The 15043-nt window shown below is 34.7% G+C and overlaps 1 protein-coding gene across 1 annotated transcript in view; it reads right to left on the reverse strand.

The window, feature by feature from the left end:
- Positions 1-12028, reverse strand: part of rtf2 (replication termination factor 2) — a 40112-nt gene extending 28084 nt beyond the window's left edge. Inside the window, exons 1-5 of the mRNA XM_077197722.1 lie at positions 11854-12028; positions 10734-10828; positions 9983-10076; positions 7820-7959; positions 6376-6454 (exon numbers count right to left, since the gene is read on the reverse strand). Coding sequence (XP_077053837.1) covers positions 6376-6454; positions 7820-7959; positions 9983-10076; positions 10734-10828; positions 11854-11922 — 477 coding nt within the window. The 5' untranslated portion in view covers positions 11923-12028. The remainder of the gene's footprint in view (positions 1-6375; positions 6455-7819; positions 7960-9982; positions 10077-10733; positions 10829-11853) is intronic.
- Positions 12029-15043: the final 3015 nt, after the last annotated feature.

The raw sequence follows: 15043 nt of genomic DNA on the forward strand, positions 1-15043 counted from the left end.
CAAATCACCTGCACACAGAAGCACATAACCAGATCTGCTGACAGCTTAACTACAGAGTTTATCTTCACCTATGATAATAAGTCCTTATCCATTTCCACAGCTGGCACTGGATGAGTGGATGAAAGTGTGGACGCAGTTATAAAACTAACATATTTACGCCATAAATATTTTAATATTAAAAGATTAAGATTAAACGCATATCAAAATTAATTGCAATCATTATTTATACTTTAAAAAAGAGCAATAAGAATAATTCATAATACTGGATATTTGGAACACACCAACTCATTATTTTTACAGTCTAAACCACTACTTGATCTAATTGAATTTCAAACAGCAGTAATTATGTTCAAGGCTAGAAACAATTTATTGCCCGGCAATATACAAAAAAGGTTTCATGAAAGAGATGGGGGCTAACGACACACACATTTTAAGACTCCCCGTTTTCTAACTACTAGGAAAAGTTTCTGTTTATCTGTCAGTGGCGTTAAATTGTGGAATAAATTAAATAATGAGTTAACGTTATGTACAAACACATTTCATTTTAAAAAGATGTGCAAAAAATGATATTCCAGAGGTACTAGTGCGGTCACTTTTGAGAAAAATCAAATTCGAATGGATATCAAATATCAGGCAATGTATTTGAATATATTTGAATATCTACGAGAGCGCCCCACTAATTTAAATTAGTGTTGCGGGTCGTAATTGTCCGCTCAGGCTGGCTGTTCTGTGGGTTATCTTTATGGGTTAACTTTACTTTTATGAGTGTCTGCAGAGCTGTCAGAAGAGGTGGAGGTTTAGCTGCTCTTTATAAAGATGTCTATCAATGTAAGCAAATATCATTTGGGAATTACCCGTCTTTCGAATATCTGGGTATTGTGTTAAAAGGTGCTCCACGCATTTTACTTATCATTGTTTACAGGCCTCGAAAATACTCTCCAACTTTTGCTGAGAACTTAACAGAACTGTTATCAACAATTTCCTCAGAGTTTGACTGCTTTGCCATTGCTGGAGATTTTAACATTCACATAGATAATGCAGAAAACAATATGGCAAAAGAAATCAAAACTGTTTTAAAAACTTTTGATCTGACTCAGCATGTACATGGACCCACACATAATCGTGGACACACTCTAGATTTACTTATCAGTAAGGGTCTAAACATTTCATCAATTGTTATTAAGGATGTAGCACTGTCTGATCATTTTTGTATTTTCTTTGATATATTGATCTCTCCTGCCATTGAAGCTAGATCTGTGTCTGTCAAGAAGAGATGCTTAAATGAAGGCTATATCTTTAACACCAAGGATATCTGCTGACTCTGTTGATTTTCTCCTTGATTCTTTTAACTCAAAAGTTAAGTGTAATTGATGATATTGCTCCTGTGAAAGTCAGGAAGAAGAGTGGCAGACAAAAAGCACCTTGGAGAAACTCAACAGCAGTGCAAAATATGAAAAGACAATGCAGAAAAGCAGAGCGCATGTGGCGGAAGACAAAACTTGTAGTTAGGGCTGGGTAAAAAATATCGATTTCTCGATTTTAATCGATTCTCATTTTTACGAACCGATATCGATTCTTAAATCCCAAGAATCGATTAGTCATCCTGTTTTCAGTTGATGAATGAATGGAACATTGTAGCGCGCATCCCATCCAATAAATTGTGCTTTGTTACTATTGATATGAAACAAAGTCTCAAGGTGTTTCTCAATGTCAAGGAAGGATCCTCGGAAGCCGTTATTTCGAGGATGCTACGTCATCGACATCCGTCGAAGGACTGTTCCAATGTCGAGGATCCTCAGAATTTCAACCAAGGATTGAGTCCTTCGTTCGACAAATATCCCATACACAGGTAAGGATGCATATGTGTAGCCTTCGCGCTCTCAAATCACCCACAATCCTATGCGCTAGCTTCGCTATCTTGTTCAAAAAATAAAAAATGTCAGACGTTAGCGGAGCAATAACGGGGAACTATGCTTGTACATGTAAGTTACCATACATTTGTTATAACCGTTGTACATATAAGTAAAGTTTAACGTTTAAATGCCAGTACAAATTACTACTGTTTTGATATTACAAATTATACAAATATATACAAATTACGTTATTGATGGCTAACTGAACCGGACCTGTCATTTAGCTTGGTTGCCGTCACCGGCATTTCTTTTATAGATAACTAGTTAAGTTGTACAAAGTAATTTAACATGATTAGCAGAAGAAAATTCTTTTAAAAACATTTAAAATCGTACTGGCCCCAAACTTTTGAACGGTAGTGTACATCACAACTTTTTGATATTTTTGAATTTTTGCAACGCCAAAAGCGGACCTTTTCACTGACGTAATGACGTGCACTTGCTAGCCTGTTCCATTTACGTGTTCTCTGAATGCTAAAGAGGAGCCTCGCCTAGCCTCTGAAGGAAATGACTTGGAAGGATCAATCCTGCCTAGGAAGTATCCTTGACATTGATAAACGGCTTCAGATTTCAAATTACGTCCATTTTCTTACGAAATTCAAAAACATAAATACCGTTTTGGCGCTGTGGCGTGAGATCGCTCTGGCGCAGCTCAAGAGAAGCAGCAGCCCCGAGCACACATAATCTTCTCTTCCGCCTTAATATTACCAGTTACAGCGTGAAATAAACATGAATGAGCATCTGAAAGTGTGTTAAAAGATAGAGTATAACTTATCGAAATCCTTGTTGTCACATGGAATCGCTCAATCATTGTTTCAACTGAGGAAAGACGTCAGTGAAACAGCTTGTAAACAATGTCATGTAACGTCACATTTACCTCAGAAAAACCATATCCAGTGACCATGAACTCGTTAGTCAGCTAGAAAAATTAACTCTAGAGAGGAGCATTTTGCTAAATATATGCACCATATTACATATGCATTTTATGTTATTTTATAATTATTTTATGTTTTTCAATATTTAATGCATGTTTGAATAAATCTGGCAAGTTTTTATGACAGCCACCATTTAAATATTTATATTTCATATAACTTTATTATTAGAAAAATAAATAAAAGTGTAATTGTTTGTATACAAATCAGTAAATCTTTACCTTTAATATTAGGCTATAGTAGGCTAATGAAACAATTTTAATGATACAACTGACTCCCATAGTTTACAGCATTGGTTAAGAGATTTGTTTTCCTTGAGAAAATTTGCCATGTATTGTACCTGATATCCAAAATAATCAATATTGAATCGAATGGAATCGTAATCGAAATCGAATCGAATTGCAAGCTTGTGAATCGGAATCGAATCGAGTTGTGAAATTTGTGTCAATACCCAGCCCTACTTGTAATCCATTATAACATCTACAAAGACAGCATCCATGCTTTCAATAAGGAACTAGGCAAAGCTAGACAGACTTTCTTCTCGAATATTATAAACAGCAATATAAACAACACACGCACTCTTTTTGCTACCTTAAAGAGACTGACAAACCCCCCAAGCCAGATTCCTAGTGAAATGCTCTCAGTGAGAAAGTGCAGTGAGTTTGCTTCTTTCTTCTCTGAGAAAATCAATAATATCAGAAAGGTGATCAGCTCATCCCTGAGTTGTGCTGGGGTCAGGCAGATCACACAACAGCACGGGAAAGTAGCCACTATGTCTGATTTCGAAGAAATTGACGGCAAAATTTTGGAAGAAACCGTACACCTAAAAACATCAACCTGCGCCCTTGACGCACTTCCCACATCTTTTTTCAAAAATGTGTTACACAGCTTAGAAGCAGATCTCCTAGAAGTGGTAAATGCCTCACTTCTCTCTGGGAGTTTTCCGACCTCCCTGAAAACTGCCGTTGTCAAGCCCCTCCTGAAAAAGAGCAATCTGGATAAGACCATATTAAACAACTATAGACCGATCTCAAATCTTCCTTTCATAGGCAAGATCATTGAAAAAGTTATCTTCAATCAACTGAACAAATTCTTAAGCTCGAATGGATACTTTGACCATTTTCAATCTGGTTTCTGACCGCACCACGGTACAGAGACCGCGCTCATAAAGATAATAAATGATATTCGCTTAAATACTGATACAGGCAAATTATCAGTGCTGGTACTACTCGACCTCAGTGCTGCATTTGACACTGTCGATCACAAAATACTTCTTGACAGGCTGGAAAACTGGGTCGGGCTTTCTGGGATAGTCCTAAAATGGTTCAGGTCATACTTAGGAGGCAGAGGTTATTATGTGAGTATAGGAGACCATAAGTCTGAGTGGACATCCATGACATGCGGAGTCCCTCAAGGCTCAATTCTTGCGCCACTCCTATTCAACCTGTACATGCTCCCAATGAGCAGAATAATGAGAAGGAACCAAATCTCTTACCACAGCTATGCAGACGACACACAGCTCTACTTATCCCTATCGCCTAACGATTACAGCCCCATTGACTCCCTTTGCCATTGCATTGATGAAGTAAACAATTGGATGTGCCAAAACTTTCTTCAGTTAAACAAAGACAAAACTGAAGTCATTGCGTTTGGAAACAAAGATGAAGTTCTCAAGGTGAACGCATAACTTCAGTCTAGGGGTCAAACAACTAAAAATCAAGTCAGGAATCTTGGTGTGAATCTAGAGTCAGACCTTAGTTTCAGTAGTCATGTCAAAGCAATAACTAAATCAGCATACTATCACCTGAAAAATATTGCAAGAATTAGATGCTTTGTTTCCAGTCAAGACTTAGAGAAACTTGTGCATGCTTTCATCACCAGTAGGGTGGATTATTGTAATGGACTCCTCACTGGCCTTCCCAAAAAGACCATAAGACAGTTGCAGCTCATACAGAACGCTGATGCTAGGATTCTGAGCAGAACCAGAAAATATGAACGCATCACACCAGTCCTCAGATCTATACACTGGCTGCCAGTTACATTTAGGATTGATTTTAAAGTATTATTACTGGTATATAAATCATTCAATGGCCTAGGACCTCAATACATTGCAGATATGCTCACTGAATATAAACCCAACAGATCACTCAGATCATTAGGATCACATCGGCTAGAAATACCAAGGGTTCACTCTAAGCATGGCGAGTCTGCTTTTAGCTACTATGCCAGCCGCAGCTGGAACCAGCTTCCAGAAGAGATCAGATGTGCTCCTACAGTAGTCACATTCAAATCCAGACTCAAAACACTTCTGTTTAGCTGTGCATTTACTGAATGAGCACTGTGCCACCGTTCGTCCGACTGTTTGCACTGTATTTTATTTTGTTTTAATTACTCTGATTTCATTTGATTATTTCTGTATTTTATCTTTTATTCTAAACTGTTTTAATTATTCTGATTTCTTTTGATTATTTTAATTTCTTCTATGTAAAGCACTTTGAATTACCATTGTGTATGAAATGTGCTATATAAATAAACTTGCCTTGCCTTATCTTGCATTTTCAAAACAGGGTGGCTATTGGCTATTATTCGCTTGATTTGGTCATGGGCCTACGCTACAATACGTTTAGAGTGCCCGCTACTGGATGAAATGACAAACAATAAAATAAAAAACAAATGATGTAATCATAGACTGTAAAAAATGCGCTACACATGGCATTTTAAAAACCGGATAGTTTATTTATAGTTATTACGGATATTTCACGTCATATTCGAATATCGCATAAAAAGTGACAGCCTTAAGAGGTACAAAGAAACACAGTGCTAATAATAACCTGAGCTTATATTGAATAATTTGTAGTATGTGTATAAATATTGTTGTGTATGTGTAATATATGTTTGTGAATATTACTTTTGAATATATATTTTTTCATTGATTATAGATTTATTATCTATGTAGATGTATTATTTTGTAGCCATTTCCTTAAATATAGTAGTAAGGGTGTAAAGGGGTAGGAGTACATAAGTTTTACTTCTTCCAACTCCTTTTTGTACATGTAAATAGAGGGGGGGTTAATAATGGAAAGTATGGATGTAGTTAAATTTTTTTGTCCGTCTGTTTTTATTTTTACCATTTTTATTATTTTTCTTTCTTTCTGTATTTACATGTTCAAAAATAAAGATATCAATCAATCAATGAATCAATCAATCAATCAATCAAGCACCTGAGAGCATGCTATATTGCACATACAGTAAAAGTCCCTATAAATCACTTTCAGGCAGAAATACAAAAATCTATTTGTTGGTAAATTAAACGTTCTATTTACATACATTTCAAATTAGGAATAAAATTAAGCTTAAATCATGTGCTCACAAAAATTGGGGTTTAGGGTCTATTTAACAACAAATCTAGCCTTGAGCCCATGAATGCATGAAGGTACTTTTCTGCATTTTGTCATTGTGAGCATTTGTGAAACGAAAGTGAAAACCGATCACAAAAGACTAAAGAAAATTAAAGCATTGCTTTTTTTACTCACCTTGTGGCAAATCTCTGTCTTGACTTCTTTGACAGCTCGTTCTGAGAAAACACACCCACAGGTCTGTAGGTAGAAAAACCTCAAAGAAAGAGAAACAGTGCGATGAAACCACAAGAGCTATCACTTGAAAACAGGAAAATGTGAGTTAAGAGGCTGAACATGCCACATTAACACACATTTTCCATTTAGTAAATAGTTGCTTCAAATTTAAAGAAGCATCTATAGTTGTTGTTTTTTTTGTAAGTCAAGTAACAAGTATAACAATTTTACTGTGTTGCACTTTAGTCACATTTTAAAATGCCCCCACTTTTAAATGTATGAATGTTATTAGATACATCAATACCAAGAAAAATATCAAACCAAGTATTCTTTCTTTTTAAGAAACAGCACAAATTGCTTCTATCATGGTGTAAGTACCGGTAATATCACATACAGTATACATAACATTAGTTATTTTAGCTAGAAACAGGGTCATTATACCAATATTTCCGTAGTCAATAAAATGAGATTAAACATCAGTTAATGCATTAGCTAACATTATCTCACAATGAGAAATTATATTTTTTACACCATTTATTTTTTTCTTCATGTTAGCTCACATTGCATTAACTTATGTAAACAGATACAACTTTTGATTTTAATAATGAGTTAGCAAATGCTGAAATGAACATCAACTATTAATAAATGCTGTTGTTCACAGTTCATTTTAATTAATGTAGTTAACATATTAACTAATTAATATAAAGCATTCGTTCTAAGAAAAGCTCTAGCCGCATTAGTTTTAGATGACATTTACTTTGATATTTTCAGAAACACTTTACAATAAGGTTAAATGTGTTAATACATTAGGTATCAATGTATAAACTAACAATAATCTAACAATAAACAATACTTGTACAGCATTTCTGTAATAACTTTCTACATAACATATACCAATACATTTTTAACAGTTGTGTAAATTAACACTGGCTAATGCACTATGAATGAACATGAATTAACAATGGACACTGGTATATTTATACACTAAAACTATTAAAGATTAATAAATTCTGTAAAGATTGTTGTTTTATTTCATGATGCCTAATGCAATAACTTAAGTCAACCAAATGAACATATTGGAAAGTTTTAGTGTATTTTCTATTTATGCAATAACATTTAACAATATTTAATAGGAATGCACCGATGTATCAGCCAATAATTAGTTTCGCCCATTTAAAGCAAGTATTTTCAGTATCGGCCGATGGCCGATTGTTTAAAAAAAACAGGCGATGATCATACATACATAGTATACATCAGGGCTCGACAATAACGCTTGCCCGCTTTTTTACAAAGGACAAAGCTTAATGTCGAGCCCTGAAAGATAATCGCTGCTATCAAAAGAAGACTCAGTTGCACTGTGGTTGAAGTCAACCGTAAGCACTGAGCTGAACGGATGTTGACTCACTTATGTTTTCCATTCATTTCCAGTCCCACCACAGGACAGATGAACATGGCAAGGTTCATGTCTTCATAACAGTCCCCTTTAATGTTCCTCCTCTCGCCCTCCCACGCAGAGTTATCAGTGAGATTCAACTCCTTCACATCCTGTGAAACACAACAGGGTTATTACAGTTAACCTGTTAATCTCTGATTATGTGAATGATTCCTCAAATTGTGTGACTTCTTGTTTTTTTTTTTCAAAGCGAACATGCAGGTCTAGTATTTTTGCCTGAGGCAGATGATAAACTGCATGAAAATATCTTGCAGACCTACATTCAGCCATATCATTGATCACATACTCTTTTGACTTGGACCAGTAAGTATGCAATCCTCTAGCTATAGCAACAGAAACTGCATAGCAACACCCTGGTAATCAGCCTCAACACTTTAATATAGAGTTTGCATCTTTTGCAAGAAAATGCACCGCTCACTTTCTTCATTGTTGTGTTTTCACTGCATGAAAACAAAATGCACATATTCAATTAATTACAGATATCAAATTCTATAAAAACAAGTTTTAATACTTTATGCAGTGTTGCTTCTCAAGTAAAGTTAATTTTTCCCCCAAAATTTTTAGATTAGACAAAATTAAAGGAGCTGTATGTAAGATTGTGGCCAAAACTGGTACTGCAATCACTTTCAAATGACTGTAGAGCGGTGTATCCCCTCTCCCTCCTCCTACCTACTGTATTAAAAAGCTCTCCATACCCTGCACGTGCAGTGGTGTAAATGCAAAAAATTGCATGTGTCATTTTGCAAGAAAACCTTTGAAATTACATAAAACACTGCTGAAAAATATAAATATTATTGTATGTTTCCTGACCAACAAAAGGCGCTTTTGATTTTTTTTGTTCTGAATTCTGTCTCTGAAAGTGTATAACTATGTGCTCTAGCAAACTGCAGACTGTTCTGCTTGTTTCCAGCATGTGGAAGAAATGTTGTATGCAATAGGGGTTGAACAGACTAATTGACTTTAAAAGGTACAATATGTAGGATTTTTGTAATAAAATATTCTTTCACTTTCACATTGTGATACATTTCATGCAGTTGTGTACTTAAATTATTCCAAAAAGTTCCCAAGGTTTTGTAAATCCAGAGAAATTCCAGTTTTAAATAATGGCTCGTCCCTTGTCATTGTCGGCTATAAATTACGTAATAATATCCGTGGTATCCTCAGTTTTCGCTTGTAGAAACCATAGATTATATACATAGAATCATCATTAGCGTTGTTTCAATGGGGCGCTAATGAGGGAACTATGTATAGTTGCAATCGAAATTATTCAACCCCCATTGCAAATCAGGTTTATTGGCAAAATTTACAGACTTTCAGCTGTTTCAATGAACAAATAAAAAAAAAGTGATTGAAATAGCTCAACACAACAAATGTTTCAAGTGTTTTCCCCAAATTCAACTGAAAATGCAAATTTTAATGACTTCTGCAGTCTCAAAATTATTCAACCCCTGAACACAATCCCTCAGCACAAATCTGCAAAAAAAAGCATATAGTAATTTCCCAATATCTAAACTTAACAACTACCCTAATAACTATTAATATGCAGTAATTAGGAGTTTATTGAGACAAAAGTCATAGTTAATAGTTAGTTACTCGTGAGAATTGGACCCTAATCTAAAGTGTGACCAAAATTAAAATAGAAAATATATGTATACAACCGGTAACACTTTACAATAAGGTATCATTAGTTTATAACTACATTAGTTACTGTGAACTAACAAATGAAAAATACTTCTACAGCATTTGTAAATCTTGTAAAGCTAAAGTTACTCTCATCATTAACTGATATAAGATCAAAAGTTAGGCCTATCTGTTAACATTCGCTAATGCACTGTGAACTAACTTGAATATGATTTTTTTTATAACATTAACAAAGGTTAATAATTGCTGTAAAAATATTTTACTCTTTATTAGTTCATGTTAGTTAACTTTTGATAACAAATGAGACCTTATTCGGCTTATTGTAAAGTGTTTTAAAAAAAAACCTTGTCATCAATGATACTATAAATCCACTGAAACACACGTGTGGAGGCGTACCGCCCGATGAAAAGCTTATTTTCACAGCCTGTCATTGACAGCAGGATGATCATTTGTCAGTGTGTACTGTGTACCGACCTTGATGCCACGTATGTGCGTCACAACCTCAGTGTTCGGCCTCTCCGCTGATTTATCCAGCAAGTACTCAATGATCGCATCTTTATTATACAGTCTGGAGGGAGAAAAATTACTTTACTATATATTAACACTATAGTAACACTGCTTGGGCAGAAATAGTGCATACTTTTTACCATCATTTCACACTGATTTAGGTGTCATAAATGAAATTCTGCAGAGAATAGATTTAAATATGATAAAATAGGCCAACCAGACCTGAGAGTTGTGCATTCTTATTGGTTGCTGAAAGATGCTTATTCAAAATAAAAATTCAAATTGCATTGAAAACTGTGGGGATTTTTCATGAGGATCCATCCATGGCTTGACCTGTGGTTACTCAGATCTTATTTCAGATACCACATTTAAACAATGGCTGGTTTGTATGCAAGAATGATGGCAAATCTTTATAACAGAGGTTATGTAAGGTAGACTGTCATTAGCGGTCAAAATAAATCCCACCAAGGTAATCACAACATTAAGCAGAGGTCTTGTATCAGCCTGAAGGGTTTTATTTTGCGGTAATGCCCATCGGATGATAATTCTGTTATACATTGATCCTGCTTATTACTTGTGCATGTGAACATCGAACTGGTACAGTGAATTTTTACAAGGCCACATGATGTCAAAAACCTTAAACTAGAAAAACAACTGCTTTAACTGGCTGTACTTAAGCACAAACAAAAGTAAAACATGAAGATAAATGAACCAGTACCTGCCCAGCTCACAGGCGACTATAGGCCGCTTCAGCTTCTCCTGACTCAATGCACAGTATTTCCATTTTGCAGCGAGTTCTGCATTTTTATCGACCTGTAAAACACAAGTTCTGATTTATTAGCAATAATACTCCTAGAAATGAAAGATGTCTGATTTAATGAGGGGCCCTAAATAAAATGACACTAACAACATAATTCAGAATGAGATTTACAAATATTAACGGCACTCACAAAAAGCCTTAATACAGACTCTATAAATGAATGTTGTGAAGTTGTGAGCTAAAAAAACAAATCACGTGTACAGTATTCAGTTTTAAATGTTATACAAAGTTACATAATTAGGTAACACTTCACGTTAACTAACAATTAATACATATACAGCACTTATTAATCTTAGTTCATGTCAATCTCAACATGTAATAATACATTTTTAAGATCAATAGTTGTATTACAAACTAACATGAACATTTATATTAAGTAACATTAACAAATGTGTATATATGCTGTAAAAATATATTGCTCATTGTTAGTCAAATGCATTAACTTATGTTGAGATAAAACATAGTAAAATGTTACCTATAACTCAATATTAAAAAATTTAACATTAAATATAATATTTTATTTGTGTGAATCTATTTGTGTGTAAAATGTTAAATTTATTTGTGAAACTCGTTGTATTTATTTGCATGTTCAGTATTTGTAACTTTGTAAGTGTTTATAAATGCAAATAAATAACATCATGGTTAAGTAAGTTAACGTTATTATGTATTAAGTAGAATGACGGTACTGTTCATTTCCATACTCATAAACCACGGTATTTAACGTTAAACTCTAACGTTACTGTAAGATATACCATTGTAACTTACGGTGGTAACGTTAATACTAATGCCATGATACTGACATTCATGTACCGTAATATAAACAATAACATTACTTACAAAAAATATATACGGTAGTTTCATTGTGTATTTCAAAATAATACAGCATGTAAGTTATGTATAGTATGTTTGTTTGTATGTATGTATTAATTGTACAGAAGCTTAAGAAAATATAAACGCTACATGCTAATTTCATGAGATTTATTGACAAATAATCGAGCGTTGAAAGCAAGTTTTTCACCTTTTCAACCTTTTTCGGTCCTTTAACTAGTTCGTGTCTTTTGGGAATGGTTCCACCGTCGCATCCCATGTTGAAAATACGCTTTAAACGGTTTACTGAGAGAGCTCTATGACTGAGGCTAACAGAGTAAAACTGTAAACAACCGAGGAGCTTCAGTGAGGAGTGTCACCAGCTGTGGGTTTCCTTTTGTTTTTAATATACCGCCGCCTAGAGGGTGGTTAAAAAAGTGCACTTCAGTTACATGTTGATCTAAACAACCCACTTGATGGCGCTCGAGGGTCGAGATCAAATCACATGGCGGGAAAGGAAATGACGAAAGCGATCTTTGAGTTCAGAAACAGTTATTAACTAGTTTGGATTTCAATATAATGATTGCCTTTAATAATGTCATGCAGCATAAAAAATAATAAAAATAGGTTTCATATCCTTGTGCAACTGGGATAAAAAAATAAACAAAGAGAAATGACTACATTCATGAGCTAAAGAATAACAATAGGCCTAATACACTGATAGCACACATACATCGCAGAGACACCCTAGAAGATGTATTTTTTAGTGTTTGCTCATCAGCAATACGTCTCAAAGATGTTTCCTGACAGATGTTATATGGACATTTGGAAGATGTTTGATTTCGAATGTATGTAAAACTACTTTTTAAAAGATGTTTTGAAGATGTTTCCAGATGAAGCGCTCTTTAAAAGAGATATAAGAGACGTAGGCTACGTATGCTGGAATATTGTTCTTCAGAGCTCCAGTTTTTGATTCTGCACAAAACACTAACAAAAATACTACTATGGTTATTTGTAATGACAAGAATACCATGGTACCAAGGTACAAAAACAGTAGGTACACGGGCAAATCTAAAGTCAGTGATGTTATCATTGTATTTTGATAGAATAGGCTTACCTTGAAATGCACTACAAAAAAGGAACAAAAAAGTAGCATGACTATTACTTTTTTATATTCTGTCCTCTCTACCATTGTTATCAGTGTTTTATGTAGGCTATATGCTAAAAGGAGTATGGTTATAATAGAGTTCCATAGTATTTTCATACCATCACTGTACAGCCACAGTAAGAAAAATGTGTTGCAACAAGCTTGCAAGGGTGTTTAATGCATGTTAAGTCGCCCTGTTTGCTAACTGTTCCGCTAACTGATGTCTTTTAGGAATGGCTTGACCGACTCTTAATCTGAGGTCATATGCGTGTACGACCAGATTCATCCATGTTACAGTGTTTTCATGGCAATTCTGACGCTGTGTGGACAATGAATATGAATCGAAATGGTCAGTGACAGGCCACTTAGTCTAATTGTGTAGATGAGAGCTAAAAGTTGTCTTAGGAGAGGAGGTGAGTGCTAATAAAGTCTATTTCCTGTGCCTTCAGGAACGACTGATTGGTTTAACATTGACGTGCACATCAGAGTGACCATTAGTTTGTGCAGCGGTATGTAAAGTACGACTGTGGCTATATAATTTATTACAGTGCATGGTGTAAAACATGAATAAGGTTAAGCCGGCGTTAATGACGATGTGTGTTTATTTTTATAATATGAGATTTAATAATAATGAATATGAGAATATTTATTGGTCATTTTTCATTTATTTTGACTTTATCAAATAAAGCCCATATAGTTCATCTCCATTATCTATTTGCTCTACCAGTAATTCAGAAATTGTGTTATGTGTCTTATTAGATTATGTATGCCTCTCTCATGGCTAAATGTTTTGCAATATGGATTTTCATTAGATCAAGGAGTGCTCTAATCTGTTAGTACACTCTTTCAAATACTTTAAAGTGTCTTTCAACACAGTGGTGCGGATCTATATGCGTTTTCTTGCGCTCTCAAGCTGTAATAAACAATTTCAGTCCCTTAGACTCACGTCTGAGCGCGCTCTTAGAAGTACAGCCATTTATCTGAATTTAATTGCCACTACATTTACCCTTCAAATTGAGTTTAGCTTGAAGTCAACATGAAATCAAAACTGACCTCATGCACTTTCTTATGCATGCTCCTGGTTTCATTGTGCACGTGATTCCAAAGGTATTCCAAAACAACAACAACAACAACAACAGCAATATGTATTCAGAAAGGATGCATCAAAAGTTACAACGTTACAAAAGATTTCTATTTCAAATAAATGCTGTTCTTTTAAACTTTCTATTCATCAAAGAATCCTGAAAAATAAAATGGATCATAATTTCCACAAATATATGAAGCAGCTCAACTGTTTTCAACATTGATAATAATCAGAAATATATTAGAATATCATTAGAATGATTTCTGATGGATCATGTGACACTGAAGGCTGGAGTAATGATGCTGAAAATTCAGTTTTGATCACAGAAATCAATAATATTTTTAAATATAATCACACAGAAAACAGCTCTTTTAGATTGCAATCATATTTCACAATATTACTGTATCAGATAATTGCACTTGTTGTGTATGTTGTGACTGATCACTCTTAGAACTCTTTGCAGAAAAACATCGGCTAAAGATTTAATCAAATGTCAACTCATCAAAAATTGTCAGTTTTGAAACTTCAATAAAAAGACATTGATACAAATTCTATTTAAAAAAAAATCTAAATACAGGTCTACTTTTAAATGCTTGTCAATACAGAAATAAGCTCTTTGTGCACAATGGTAGTTTACCAGCAGGTGCTAAAAAAGTTAAGTAGATCAAATCAAGTTCAAGCTACTTACTGTCTCACTGTTTAAGAAATATGTCAAATTATGGAAGTAAAAGAGATCAGAACTGTGTTTTATATTTATTTTAAAATGCTGTGACTACATCAAACCCTCATGTGAAACCACATCAAGAAAAATTTCTTACAGGGGAATCTTGGAGCGATTGAGACGTTTAGCTTAAGCCGAGGTGTAATCAGGTTGAACGGGCGCGTGGAGATGATGCGTGTTTAATTGAACACATCAGGGTTCACAGGGCACTGAATCAAATGCATTTAGCATGTCTAATTGGCCAGGCATCCCAGTGTTTGGACTGGCCATGTCCCATCCCAACTCGACCAGTCTTCTGCTGCTTCAAACAGGCCAAATTGTGAAACCCAGAGGAATGTTGATTTTTTTTCTTTCATGCTTAAGCAGGAAGCGTAGCATACCGAAGAAATCTTGGCCGGCAGAAACTGTATAGACATCATGCAGCGCATTCGGGGTTAAAATAATAAGCC

This window comes from Siphateles boraxobius, unplaced genomic scaffold, assembly GCF_051911475.1.
Source record: "Siphateles boraxobius isolate OS27281-9 unplaced genomic scaffold, OSU_SipBor_1 41, whole genome shotgun sequence".
In the NCBI taxonomy this organism is placed as follows: domain Eukaryota; kingdom Metazoa; phylum Chordata; class Actinopteri; order Cypriniformes; family Leuciscidae; genus Siphateles; species Siphateles boraxobius.